The sequence below is a fragment of the Trachemys scripta genome, chromosome 5 (genome assembly GCF_013100865.1).
Source record: "Trachemys scripta elegans isolate TJP31775 chromosome 5, CAS_Tse_1.0, whole genome shotgun sequence".
In the NCBI taxonomy this organism is placed as follows: Eukaryota; Metazoa; Chordata; order Testudines; family Emydidae; genus Trachemys; species Trachemys scripta.
This window is the reverse complement of record NC_048302.1, coordinates 136815229-136829621: the sequence shown is the minus strand read 5'-3', so window position 1 is coordinate 136829621 and position 14393 is coordinate 136815229. Positions and strand designations below refer to the sequence as shown.

The window sequence follows — 14393 nt, the reverse complement described above, 5'->3', positions numbered from 1 at the left end:
GCTATATGCATCCGAAGAAGTGGGCTGTAGTCCACGAAAGCTTATGCTCTAATAAATTGGTTAGTCTCTAAGGTGCCACAAGTACTCCTGTTCTTTTAGCGGATACAGACTAACACGGCTGCTACTCTGAAACTTGAAAAATACTATTTCTTTTCTTTATCATTTTTACAGTGCAAATATTTGTAATAAAAATAATATAAAGTGAGCACTGCACACTTTATATTCTGCGTTGTAAAAGAAATCAATATATTTGAAAATGTAGAAAAACATCCAAAAATATGAAATAAATTTCAATTGGTATTCTATTGTTTAACAGTGTGATTAATTGCGATTAATTTTTTTGAGTTAATTGTGTGAATTAACTGTGATTGACAGCCCTACAGAAAACCCTCAAACCCTAGATATTCATTTTATAGCGCTCAGAGGTGAAAAGAAATAAGGGGAAAAGTGGGAGAAAGGGACAAATAGAAAAAAGTTACATTTTTGAAATGCGGAGATTTTCATTTTTGAGGAGAAAATGAACTAGTTCAGGGAAATGAAAACTTTTCACAAAAGTTTTGAGTTGTGAAAAAAGGCAAGTTTTCACTGGACAAAGATTCAAATGACATTGGTTTTGATCAGCTCTATTATGAGCAGATGAAATATCAGCGAATGATAGCAGTGCTCTACATGTATGGGGTCACCTCTCTCTTCAGCTCTGAGACCCGTCCATGGCCTCCTTCCCCCTCTAGGAATCCCACAGCTGCAGTGGCCCTGTGCAACAGGGCAGCTTGCCAAGCGCTGGGGCCTGGGGACTCCCTACCTAAAGGAAGAGAGGGACTGAGCTAGGGGTGAGAGAGCCACCCTGCCTCTGTTAGCCTCCCTTTGTGTACTCTATAGGAACTCCACAGTCTCTCTTCTGGCTCAGAGCACCCCCACCTCGGGCTGGTTTAATAACAGAAATGGCTCACGCAATCCTCAGGGTGCAAATCAAAGTCCCTAACCCTAACACGAAGGATCACAGTCAGTGCTGGTGCTTCTGCCACACACACAGCCCTAGCTCTGTCTGGATCCGCTCCACCCAAAGCAGCCAGTCGCAGCCTTTTCTGGCTGGAGCGCTTGACTTCCTCTCCCGGGCAGCCAGAGCCCGTGCTGTCCTGCTGCTCTTTATAAGGAAGCCCCGATCCGACCCAGGCGTGGCTCCTTTGTAATCAGGGTTGGCTGGCCCAGGCCCTCCAGCCCTTAAAACCAAGCCACCCTGTTACACATGCATTCCGCTAGGCAGCTTGCTGTACGAGCGACTGACTCTCAGATGCATCGTTGCCTGTATTGCCCTGAGCCATAGCATCAGCATTACTTTCATAAAGGGGCTTATTTCCAAACGACGGCAGGATGTTTCCTGCGGTGCAGAGCGTGCATAATGATATTTTAATGTCCTTTCTCTCTTCCTCCTCCAGAGCGAGCTGTCCGCCAGTCTGGATGAGGTGAGCTTACCGTGTCTGCAAAGCTGTTTGTCTCTTCCCCATATATGTAGTTATGATTTTATAGCAATTCTGCCCAGCGCGGGCAAGTGATCGTTTTGATGGGTGAGCCCAATGAATAGTATTAGCTTCTTACTTCCCTTAGGCACCAGAGGAAGGATAGGGACGTGGATTTCGTGCCTGATCTGGGAAAGTTTCTAACAGCAAGGCAAGGAGGGTGAAATTCACTCCGTTGCAGAGGACTGGCATGACGTCTCTGCACCCTTAAGGATTAAGTGGGTCCTAAGTGATGCCTGGGCTTTGTGCTGGGCACCTGCCCTGGGGTGAATTCGGTCCCTTAGTGAGGTGCTGACGGGCGTGAGGGGTTTGGGAAGTTGCAAGATGGTGGTAGCCGGAGAGCAGTTCAAGCTGTGACGTTTAGATCGACAATCCCCAAGATGTGGAGTGTTTGGGTCCGTTGGGCTGCCTTAGACTCGCTGCAGTGATCAAAGGCCAGACACACGGTTTGGTCCCAAATCGGAACTGTCCCAAAACGTGAGCGTCCCTGGGTCTGGTGATTTGGTTCTGGCCCGTTATAGAGCTAGGGAGCTAACTGCAGAGTTCAGGCCTGGGCCAGGACTTTCCCCAAAGTGTGGGTGATCTTTAGATCGGTTTGGGCCCATCGCTAGTGGCAAGAGGAGTTAGAGTTAGATGTGCCTCAATTCACAGACCTGGTCCTGTCGCTTAGTCAATCAAGGTTCCTGCTCTTGGATCCCTAGGTCCTGGGTTCGCTTTCTGTAGCTGACCCTCCTGGTTACCCCACACTAGGGTGGGTTGTATTTTCATGCATAGTCAGTCGCAATGCAAGCATGTGCAATTCTGCTGGGCTGAACAGCTGCACCTGCTTGCACCAGGGATGAAACAGCACAGTCCACATCATTACTTTTGGTTCCCTTTTTCAACAGCCTCAGCCGACAGGCCAAAGAGCCGAGTGGGGCGTGGAGATTCCCTTTTCCCCCTTTCCCCCCTCCCCCAAGGGTAGGTTGGGGCACTGTTTGGAAACAGAACTTCCATCTTGTGGAAAGTTTTAAGTTTTCATCCCAAATCCAGGACAAAAACCCCAAACAGCTGGAATAGAAATTCCACAAGGTTCTGTTTTGAAAGCACTGGTGGGCAGCTGGTCACTTGGGGAGCTGGCCACCGAGGGAGCCAGCCAGCCAGGGAAACTGGTAGCCCAGGGAGCTGGAGACCTGGCTGCTCAGGGAGCCCAGGAACCAGGCAGCCTGCCCACTGGGCAGGTAGTCTGGGAGCTGGGAAGTTGGCCACTTTGGGAGCCTGGCAGCTGATCAGGAGGGCTGCAGGAGAAGTGAAAAGCCCAGGGCCAGGCTTCCATCGAAAATTTCAACAGTCGACCCATTGTTGCAAAATGTTTCACTTCTGTCTAATCAGCATTTTCCAATGGAAGAGTTTTGACCAGCTTCATTTTCAATCCAGCTCTTTTCCCAAGCGCCAAATACCCCTGGGCTCGGTGCTTCCTCTCTGGAGGAGAGGGACTTACCCTCGTGCTTTGCAGGCGCTGAACTGAACTCTGCCAGGGAAATGTAACCATCTCTTTGCTTTTTCTCCCCCTTCCTCCCCCACGGCCATTTCTGGGATTGGCGCTCCACAGCTGGGCACACCTGCCTTCTTCTACGAAGGGCTCCTGCAATGGGTACCATTCAGTCTCCAACCCTTGACCCTCCCGTTCCTCTCTGCACGTGGCTGGGGACTAAGCAAAGTCCCAACAGAGCTTCCCAGTGTGGAAACCAGCTCCTTCCCCAATGGAGAGACTGTCTGACCTGCCCAGACCAGCCAGCCGAGCCGCCGTGTGAAACCCCCAATGGCAGCACTCATGTCTGTGCTGAATTCTCAACGGCCCTTCCTCTGGGGAGTTTTCTCGCCCATGTGGCCGGTGTCAATGGCCACCCAGTGGCTACGGGAGAGCCAGGCCCATGGTGTTAATGATGGAGCTGAACCACAACGCTGGAGCCAAACGGGTGCAACCTGGCATTGTGCCATTGGAGTTGTGGGTCAGATCACCAGCAACGGCAAATCAGAGTTACTCCAGCAAAGTCAATGGGCCAGATTCCCACCCGGTGTAAATTGGTGTAGCTCCACTGGAGTCACTGGGGCCAGATCCCCACCGGGTGTAAATTGGTGTAGCTCCATTGGTGTCAATGGGCCAGACTCCCCGGCGGTGTAACTTGGTTATAGCCCCACTGGAACTGGTGGGCCAGATGCCCCGGCGGTGTAACTTGATTACAGCTGCAGTGAAATAACCTGGGCCAATTGTGTGCCAAGGGAGAGTTGACGGGAAGGAAGTAAATTGTCTTGTCTCTGTCGGGCCCGATCTGCATCTGCTTCCCAAGACGTCTCCTCCCGCATAGGGTTTTGCTGCATGTTCCAATGGAAACGTCAGGTCCCTGCAATCTCCTGCATTAAAACGGCCCCAGCCTGTCCTGTCAGCAAACCCTGCCTCGATGCTTTTCACACCTGTTTCTTCCGATGGATGGAACAGAGGGGAAGCTCTGTTTGGTGACTGCTTGTGCCCTGCCCATGGCTCTGTAACCCCTTTCACCGCATCCCCACCCATGACCTGCTCACTCATCTTTTCTCTCCACCTGCTCCTGACAGAGGTTACAGGTCAAAGGGCTTGTAGATTCAGCAGATGGAGCACCCCTGCAAACAGTGCTGGACGGGAAAACTGTTCTCACCAGATGGGATTGTTGGATTTTTAGGGATTTGGCTAGCACCAGTCACCTACTGACATTTCAGGCACGGCTCTGCCACACTCCAGCGCTACCACTTTGCCAGTGGGCTTAGCCAGTTATTCTTTAATTCATGGTTTTGTTTCCTCTCCCCTCATTTTGCTGTCAGATTTTGAGTCCAAAATCTGAAAACTCAATAAACTCACCCAGTTTGCCTGGTTCCAGGTAGCTGGCTTGCTTTCGGGCTCCTCAGCTCTACTTTCAGATAAGCAGGAAACACTTTCCTCTTAGTTTTACTCTTCTAGGGTCTTTCGATTATTTTTCCTTGTGTTGTGAGGCTGGCCCTGGCACAATCTTCCACTTATGGCTTCTTCTCTCCTCTCAGGTTCAGGGCGGGAGAGTGCTGTATTGGATGCGAGGCATCCGGACTCCTGGGTTCCATTCCCAGCTCTGTCATTCAGCCTGGACAAGTCGCTAATGATCAGAATTTCAGAGGAGCTGTAGCCACTAACTATTCTGTTGCTCAGGTTTACCCGTACAACTGTCTCAAAGTGGGGGACGACTAATACATAATGGGGGAAGGGTCTGACTCAGCAGAGCATTTCTAGATATGCTTAGCTCCAAGCAGGTGCTTTAGGCCATCCCGGTTCAGCAAAGCATGCGAGTATATCTTTAAATCCAATTGAAATCGATGCAACTTAAGCACCTGCTTAAAATTAAGCATGTGCTTAGCTAAACAGGGATGGACTTAAGCACGTGCTTAACGTTAAGCATGTACTTAGGTGAATTGGGGTGCATGTTACCGTGCTGCCCCTTAGTGACTGTTCCAACGAGGATAAGAGCCCTACTACTAGTGACAGCTAACGAAGATTCTCTGGAAATGGTGGAGGCCAGAGTGCCAGGTACTGAAGTTCCTGGGTTCTATCCCCACTGATGACTATGGGTACATTACACCTTCTGCACTTGTAGAATGCTCATAGTGAAACCTTGGGACCCTAAAGTCAGGCACCTAAATAAGTGCCTTGATTTCCAGAGGAGCTGAGCACCCACCGGCTCCCATTCAAAAGTTGAGGGTGCTCCGTACTTCTCAGGACCAGACCTTGATCTTTGCCCGTGAAATGATTGCGTGTCTCCAGGTTTGTGTGTGTGCAGTGTGACTGGGCAAGCCCAAGACACTCAGGGACAGGGGTGGGTGGGGAGATATTTACTATCTGCCCTGTGTTGAAAGCCAGATGCTCCCACCATCCTGCCTGCCCCAGAAGGGAATGAGCAAAGTCTTCCGCGAACCAGCTGCTTTGATTTGGCAGCCACCAGCAGTTGCGAATGAAAATCACAGCTCAGTGTACAATCTATCCAATATGCCACCAAGAAAAATGTCTATGTAGTGCTTTTAAATATATAAATATAAATCTGACCCAATCCTATACTTGAAATATATATATCCGCTTAATTTAATGCAATAACATTGAAGCCTGGAAAGAATGACGGCCTTCTAAATTAGTTCCAACTGGTTGAGGGGCGCGTTTTTAGAGATTTTGCTTTCATTCCCATTTTTGGTGACTCTGAACTCAGAGACCAAGGTCAGGAGGAAGCAGAACTCCACCCATGAAGGTAAAGGTGGACAGCTGGTCTGCAGAGAGCAGCCTTGAAACTAGAGCTCTCCTCCCCGGATCTCTCTGCGAGAGGAACTTTAACCTCTCACCTGTCCCCTTGATATATTGTCATCATGAAGCAGCATCTCTCTGTGTGTCTTTTACACTAACTGTTTTACCTGTGTATTGCCTTGTGGCCTTCAGCGTGTCAGCCACCAGGTGATACTGCCAATTGATCTATTTGATATGGCTGCTCCGCCAATTCCCCTTCTGGATGAGAACCGTTGACCTATCTCAATCCGCCACCCACTGCAGTTCCAGTGGATCCCCGAGTCTTCATTTCTTCTCCTAGACTATTGGGCAGCATAGAATGGCTTCCGTTGTCTCCTGCAGAAGTGACTGCATTTCAGTGGTGGGCAAGCGATCCCTTTAAAGACCTAGGGAACAAAACCAACATGTAACAGTAGGTTATTGTTTGCTCCAGACGCTGGGGCAGGCGGAAAGAAGTGGTTTGCATGTGACATTTCTCCCCATCAGCCCTTCTCTCTGACTAGGAGCTAGCGGACTCTGGAATCTGTGGTGGGCGCCGGGGGGAAGGGCAGCGATAGGAGGCGCGTGATCTGTGGCGGCTGTAACAACCTGAGCTGACGTTCTCCTTCAATATCCCCTTGCAGTCTGCAGACTCGGACCTGCCCTACCCTCCGCCCCAGCGGGAGCCCAACATTTACATGGTCCCGCAAGGGATCAAACCGGTGCTCCAGCGCACCGCCATCGAGGTGAGCGGTTTGTAGATCGAATCTGAACGGCACAACTGTGCATCACAGACCCTTACGATGGGGGGGCTGCTGCTGAAGAGTGGTTCTCCCTGGAGAGGGGGCCTAGTCTTAAAGCCTTCCTCCCCCTCTGAGCACGGCCTCAACTGACCCACGGGCTTCCCTTTGATCATGTAGTCGTGTCACATGACTGCCACCTGACCCTATTTCCCAGCAGGACCTCCTGCTTCAGCTTAGCCAGGTGATCCTTTTGAGAGAACGAGGAGTCCCAGAATGCCTGGCCTCAAAAGAGGCTTAAACCCTTACAACAGGGCAAACTGGCCCTTGGCCACAGCTACCCTTAAAGGGGACCGTTCGCCGTGTGGTCAGGGCAGCCCTTCAGAATTAGACTCTCCTCTCCCCAGCTGGAGAGAGAGGAGAATCAGATCCTTGGGGGTGGGGGGTTTCCTGGCGCATCTATATCAGTGCAAAAAATGCAGTGTAGACAAGGTTCTTATCTGTCATCTGCTGTCACCGCCTCCCCTCATCCCGGAGTCCTTCCTCATCTCCTCTCGTCTCGTCACCCTGCAGATCTTGGCCTGGGGGCTGAGGAACCTGAAGAGCTATCAGCTGGCCAGCATCACCTCCCCCAGCCTCCAGGTGGAGTGCGGAGGCCAGATGGTTCAGTCCTGCGTCATCAAGAACGTCAGGAAGAACCCCAACTTCGACATCTGCGTGCTCTTCATGGAAGTGGTGAGGGCTCCCCCCCCTGCACGCCGGCCACCCGGCTCGCAGAGCTGCAGCTGCCCCCGCTGCCCGGCAGCACTCTGCTGGGTTAACCGGCGTGTCGGCTTTCCAGGCGTCCCGCCTTTTAGCTCTGGACGTTGGAGCCGTTCGCAGTGGGAATGAGGCCACCCTCTTCCCGGGGCAGACTACAGCACGCTCAGCCAAGATGGGGGCGGATCTGTTTTCCCGTCCTTGATTGCTTAGGCTCACGCTTGCTCCTAGAAGTGGGAGATTGGGGGTTTGCTGTCGTTTACCAGCAAGAGGATCTAATGACCTATCACCCCAGTCTGTGATTCTGAATTGCAGCGCCGCAGTAAACTCATATTCCGCCCCAAAGTTACTCAGCCTATAAGCAGCTGGAATAGCTTTGCTGAATGTCAGGCAAGGAACCGTGGATCCTAACCATGTTCCATGGGCCCTTTGCCCCAGGAAGTGCCCGTTGATTGCAGTGCACATGGGTTAAAGTGCAGTGACGTGAGGCTGTGGGTTCTGATAAGAATCAGACCTTCAGAGGTATTCCGGTGCCTCCTCCCAACTGAAATCCAGGGGAGTCTGGTGCCGGAATACCCCTAGTGAGGAGCTCTGACATGACTCTCAGGGCCTGCTCTGTGGGGGTTTAGCCCATTGGGTTGAACGGGAGCAGGACTGGGTCCCTACGTGGCGGGCTGAGGGCCCTCTGTGTCTTTCAGGAGGTGCTCAGACCCCTGCTGAATGGGGCTTTTTCTGAGAGACTGAGAGTCTTGCTAGCCTGTTTTCCCAGTGTGACCCGCCTGCCTCTGTCTGCCGAGAGAAACGATGGGTGACGCTTTGCCCTGACGTACACCCCCCTTTGGTGGTGTTGCACCGGGAATAATTAAAGGCAACATTTGCCCCAGCGGCTCAGAGGGCTGTGAACAGCCTCCGCCCAGCTCAACACTGTTAACTCGGGTGTCTAACCAGGACAGCCTGAACCACCACATTGTTGGTTATCTGCTGCGCCCATTAGCAGAAACACCCAGCCCTTCTGGGACTGTGGGCGGGGCTTGGGTTTGTGGGAGGAGCTTGAGGAGAGCATAAAGCCGCCCGGCTTTAGCTCCAGTCTGTCTGCCAGACGCAGGGAAGCTGCCCTTTGCCCCTCTCCCCGGCCACGCAGTGCTCAGTGTGCTTCCCTCATTGCAGCGCCTACCCAAGGAAGCTCTGTACTGCCCTCCTGTCATCATCAAAGTCATCGACAACAGGCAGTTTGGCCGAAAGCCCGTGGTGGGCCAGTGTACCATCCGGTCCCTCGAGGAGTTCTACTGCGACCCGTACAGAGAGGAAACCGACACCCCCGAGGAACAGCCAGGTACGGGAGGGGAGAGGCTCGCTCCCTTGTCCTTCTCCCTTCCCTGCTTCAGCCACTGAGGGAAGCAGGAGACACTGTGGTTGAGTGGACAGAGCACAGGACGCTGAGCCTGGAACTCTGTGCCCCTGTTCTCCCGTGACAGCCCGCCGGGCTTTGGACAGTGCAGGCCTGACTCACCTTGGTAGTCAGAGCAGGTGGGTCTCATCAGGAACAGCGTAGGAGGAGACTCAGTCTATCTGAGGCCAGATAGAGCCAGAGGGAAGGGCAGTGAGAAATCCTGATCAGTCCACTGAGGAGATGCCTCTCTGTGCCTCGGTTCCTCATCTGCAACAGCGGGATGATAGCACTTCCCTTCCTCGCAGGGCGTTGTGAGGATAAATACATTAAACACTGAGAGGCGCTCAGGTGACGGAGGCCAGATAAGTATCCTCGATAGATCCATTGTGCGTGGTTGGCAAGCCACAGATTTACATTTTCCATCAGTACGTTGGGAGCAATAATACTTAGGAACAGGGCAATTGCCAGATTGGATCAGACTCCAAGGTCCATCTGTTCCAGTATCCTGTCTACGACAGTGGCCAGTCCCAGCTATTTCAGAGGAAGATGTGAGAAACCCCTTAGTGGACAGTTACAGAATAACCTGCCCCTAGGGGAAATTTATTCCTGACCCCTATTAGTTAGAGGTTGATTTATGCTCTGGACCATCAGGGTTTATCTCTCTATTATTTGCACTAATGTAGCTGTGGATGCGCTCATTATTCCTGTAAAAATGCTGAATCCCGTTTTTGAATCCTGCTGAGCTCTTGGCTTCAATGATACCCTAGTGGCAATGAGTTCCACAGGTTCTCAAGTCTCACTGTTTGGTGAATCATTTTGGGATTGTCCTCAGAGGGAGCCAGTTAGTGCCGATTGGGCTGTTGGTTTTGTGAGATGCTTTTAGCGGTACTCCCATTGATGCTTGCGCAGTAGCAAAGCACAGCATACTGTGGGTCCTACATAAACAGTGGCAATGTGTGTATAAATGTATATCAATATAACAGGACTATAACAGGGTTTAAAAGAGAACTAGGTAAATTCGTGGAGGTTAAGTTCATTAATGTCTATTAGCTAGGATGGGTAAGGAATGGTGTCCCTAGCCTCTGTTTGCCAGAGGGTGGAGATGGATGACAGGAGAGAGATCACTTGATCATTGCCTGTTAGGTTCACTTCCTCTGGGGCACCTGGCATTGGCCACTCACTGTCGGTAAATGGGCTGGATGGACCTTTGGTCTGACCCAGTATGGCCATTCTAAAAAAATTCTGAAATTGCTCAGGGACAGGGTGGTAGATTAAAACATTAAAGAATCAGATGGACACAATCTCAGTGGATAATAAAGTTAGAATGTCGATTCTCAAGCTGCTGGGCTCTGTGTTCTGTGAAGCATCAATTTCCTAGTTAGTTCCACCCTTCTTCTCTTTGCAGATGAGGTGAGCCTCACCCCCAGAGACGACGTCCTCATTGATATTGACGACAAGGAGCCTCTGATTCCTGTCCAGGTAGGGAAGGAGTGATAACGGTAGAAAGAAAATAGGCTTTTCCATCTCTTTGGCAGCGGAATACAGCTGGGGTTGTTTGGGTTTGGGGCAGGGGGCAGGGCTTTGCGACGTATTGTGAACTGTCCCGACTCTGCAACAGGGCACATTGCACCTGATAAACGACCTTTCCTTTCACAGCTTCCAACATCTCTGAGTAGGGACAGGTGTTTGGTCCCCCACAGCAGGACAAAGGATCCCAGCCTCCTCCTCCTTCCCTCCATTTGAACACAAGACAGGGGTGGTGGGGTCGATCAGGCTTCCTCTGCTGGAGGCATCAGTGCCCTGGCACCTCCCTGCTTAAGGAAAACCCACTCAGGCTGGGCTACCAGTGAAACTTAGTCATTTGCAGGTCTACAGGGGCCAGGAGGAGACACTGACCAATAGGGAGCCAGCTGGCCAGTTAAGAAGGCTTCCAGCTTCTTCTGAGGGGCAGTGCTGAGTGGAGCTAGGGCAGAAGCGGAGTTTCCCGACACTAGCCCAGAACGCCAGGGCCAGGTCAGGATCCAGGCTTAAACACTGCAGCTGAGCACTCACGTGTGTCTGTTCGCTTAAAGGGGCAGCCGATTCTTGAGCTTGGTTATCCTTCACTGATGGTCTGGGCCCTTCTGCTCCGGCCTGGCTGCCACAGCAGCAGGTCGCTTCCTTGCTGAGCCTGTCCCTATACTGAATTATCCCTTTGCCTCTCACACAGGTCCCCTTGGTTAGCAGTTGGTGGTTGCTCTAGAATAAAGATCTACAGCAGCCTATTATCATGTGTATTCCAATAGCCCCTAGAGGGTGGCTCCTAAGACCCCGGCTCCTAAGACCTGCGTGCTGTACATACACCTAGCAAGTGACACACCCTGCCCCGAAGAGTTTACATTCTGAGTAGATGAGACAGATGCTTGTCACTTTACAGATGGGGGATCTGAGAAACGGAGTGGCCCAAGGTCACATAGGGAGGCCAGGGTAGAGCTGGGAGCTGGACCCAGGTCTCCTGAGTCCTATGCCAGTGCACAGAGCCTCTCTCTTTTCCTGGCTAGTCCGTCTGGGCGCCTTTAGGGCCCAGCCTAGAATTTTGTGGTGGTCCTTCGCTCAGACTCCTTCTTTCTGCTGTGCCTGCACCCACGCTCTGGCCCCCAGACTCTGACTGCTCCCGCCGGTGGGAAACAGCAGAGCGGTCATGGCACCTAAAAGAAACGGGTGGTGGATTTCCGTCCAGTGGGAACAAAGGACAACTCCAGCCCTTTTCAGTTTTTATTGGCTTTGCTCTATCAGTGGAGCTGGAAGCAGAGGTGCAGTGTTTATAGCAGCAGCGGCTGCTGATTGCCAGATCTGCGGGGACCAACCCTCTGTCTCTGGCTGTTATCTGAAAGGGCAGAGTTTTCAGAAAACCCAGTTCTGTGCGGGTAGTGACAGGCTGTGGCATTTTCTGGGATTACAGAGATCGGGGGATTTGACTCGCTCTAGTGGAGGTGCCGAAGGAAGAACATGTTGCTGTTTCCCCTTCCCGAGCTGCCAGTCTGGCGCTGCTCGCTGGCATTCCATCCATGCACATGCGGTCGAGAAGGCTGTGGTCTCCAGAGGGCACCATTTATGAGCTCAGCTCCCGAACGTGAGGCTTCCCAGCTCCGTAACCATTTGGCCTTCTTAGCTGCTGTCGAACATGTGCAAATGGTTAAGCCTGTGTGTTTGAGGCACAGGGTTGCATGTGAACTCGATTGCTAAGAAACCCTAAGATGAGGGGTTCCAGGAAGGTCAGTGGAGCATTTTAATCGGCTCCTGCTTTCCCCCCTCTGGTGTGCTAAGCGCCCGCTTTGCCAATCCCGCAGATTCCTCACTGCCTACTTTAAAGAGCCCCTGATGCTGCACAGAATCCTGGGAATGGAAAGCCCTTGTTCCTTGGAAACAATACTGCTTTTTTACAGTATCTCTCTTCTGTTTCTCATCATCCCTTGTGTTCCGTTGCTGTGGAAAGCAGGGTCTCCCATTTCTTCTGTTCCTGCCACTTGTTCCTCACCTCGGCTGGGTATCAGTCACCTCCTCCTGTAATGCCCCTGGGGACTCTGCAATCCAGTAGGTCTCCTCCCCCTAACTTATAGGATCCTCCCTGGAAATGGGTCCACACCAGCACCCCGGGATCAAACAGTCTCCTGGAACTTTGGGGAAGTTCTGATTCAGATCCTGGTTTGAAGATGAACTTAACGCTTCAGTTCCATCTCAATCCTAATTCACCACCCTCTCTATGTGTGCATTACGCTGCTTCCCCTGCCGCTAATGTGGCATCTTAGTGCAACCTACCCACCAGTGCGTGTCATGTGTGCTCGATCCACAGCATCTCTGCACACCAGGGCCTTTGACTAGGTGGCTTGAAAGTTTGGGTCAAAGTGCAGCAGTAAAAGTTGTCGGCATAAAACTAGACTCCTTGCCTACGGCTCATCCCTGCTAATCCACACCCCTGGCAAGGAAGCCCATTGCAAAGGGCTGAAATTTGCAAAGCTAGAGAATAAGGGTAACATTTTGAAATGCGGCTGCCCTAAGGTTAGGCTCCTAAATCCACGGTTAGAGACCTAAATAAAAATGGTTTGGCGTCTCAAAAGTACTGGGCACTCACAACCACTGAGTGTGGCAGGGGCTGAGAACCTGTGAAAATCAAGCTAAATATGGAGCTACCAGATGAACTTGACGCCCAGATTTGAAAACGTTTGGTCTAAGTGAACACTCATAATCAAAGGGGGCGGGGACGACCCAAAGGATCATGCGATAAAAATGTACTCGGTTCTCTGTTTGCCATTTGGGGATTCATTTGAATTATTTATGATAATGTTTCTCAATGTACCAGGGAAGGCACTGGAACATGTCTTGGAAAAGACTGAAAGTTTAGTAATAGGATACCGTGATGCTCTGCTGTTCAGGAAACCCAGAGCCGTAAGCCACTGTGTCAGCAAGGGTGAGCTTTGCTGGGGGCTAGACTGTGTGTCCACTCCCTGCCACCCCAATCTGGGCTTCACCAGCAAACTCCTCGAGACTCTGCCCATCTTCACCTAGCCTGGCAAGTAACAGTCAGGGAGCCCCAGTTCCTGAGTTCCCCAGAGACGTGTCTCTATTGCGTCCAGTCCCTCTCACTGGACGCTCATGGAAATAATTCAGTTTTGCTGTCTCCAAAGAGCCAGTACCCACACCTGCCTGTTGGCTGAGCTGTGGACTCAGTCTTTATGTCAATATAACAGTACGGCATGGGTTACAGTAAAACTAAGAAAAACGCCGTATTAAAAAAGAACAGTGTTTTAAGTGACACTAGGCAAGAGAAAAAGAAATGGGTATGGTTACAAACAAACAAAAACAGCATGTTTTCTAGTGCCCAAAACTTGATCCTAGCAAGCTGTGGCTTTGCCAAACCAGCTTGCTCACTCCCATCAAGCTAACCGCATCTCCAGCCTTTCTTGGTAAGAGATCCAACATTCCCAGAATCAGAGGGGGCTGTCCCCTAGGGTCTAGATAACTAGAATATCTTTTGGCTCCCCTGGAGTCCATTGTCTTGGCCTCGAGAGCCAGGAAGAGGTCATGGGGTGCAGACTCTGTCCCCCTGTATGCTCACTAAGCTGTTTTCGCTGCCTTCTGTTACCTCGATTGCTTTGTTTACCTTATATGTAAATGTATCGCCATTGTTCATGGCTTACAAAGCTTGACCCAGACAGGTAAATACACATTCCTTTGTGTAAGGCAGGCTTCTTTATCAAGACTGCTCCCCAAACATATTGTAGGAACATATTTCCAGCACATAACATAACTCTTTACACACCATCCAGCCGTACATCACATACATATATTCATGACCAGCGTGCCACCAGTTTTTATATCAGAGGGGTAGCCGTGTTAGTCTGATCTGTAAAAAGCTACAAAGAGTCCTGTGGCACCTTATAGACTAACAGACGTATTGGAGCGCAAACTTTCGATGGAACCGAAGCATGAAGTTCATCTTCAAACCAGGATCTGAATCAGAACTTCTCTAAGGTGCCAGGAGACTGTTTGATCCTGGGTAGGGTTACCATATTTAAGGTTTTAAAAAAGAGGACACTCCATGGGGCCCCGGCCCCGCCCCAATTCCGCCCCTTCCCCAAAGTCCCAGCCCCAACTCCACCCCCTCTCCTGAGCGTCCCACATTCCCCCTCCTCCCTCCCAGCCACGCGAAACAGCTG

The 14393-nt window shown here is 51.3% G+C and overlaps 1 protein-coding gene across 1 annotated transcript in view; it reads left to right on the top strand.

Annotated features, from left to right (window-relative positions):
* DYSF (dysferlin) overlaps positions 1–14393 on the top strand; it is a 275139-nt gene that overhangs the window by 175921 nt on the left and 84825 nt on the right. The window contains exons 36-41 of the mRNA XM_034772554.1: positions 1437–1463; positions 3109–3150; positions 6453–6554; positions 7122–7283; positions 8475–8640; positions 10103–10176. Of these exons, the coding sequence (XP_034628445.1) occupies positions 1437–1463; positions 3109–3150; positions 6453–6554; positions 7122–7283; positions 8475–8640; positions 10103–10176 (573 nt within the window). The remainder of the gene's footprint in view (positions 1–1436; positions 1464–3108; positions 3151–6452; positions 6555–7121; positions 7284–8474; positions 8641–10102; positions 10177–14393) is intronic.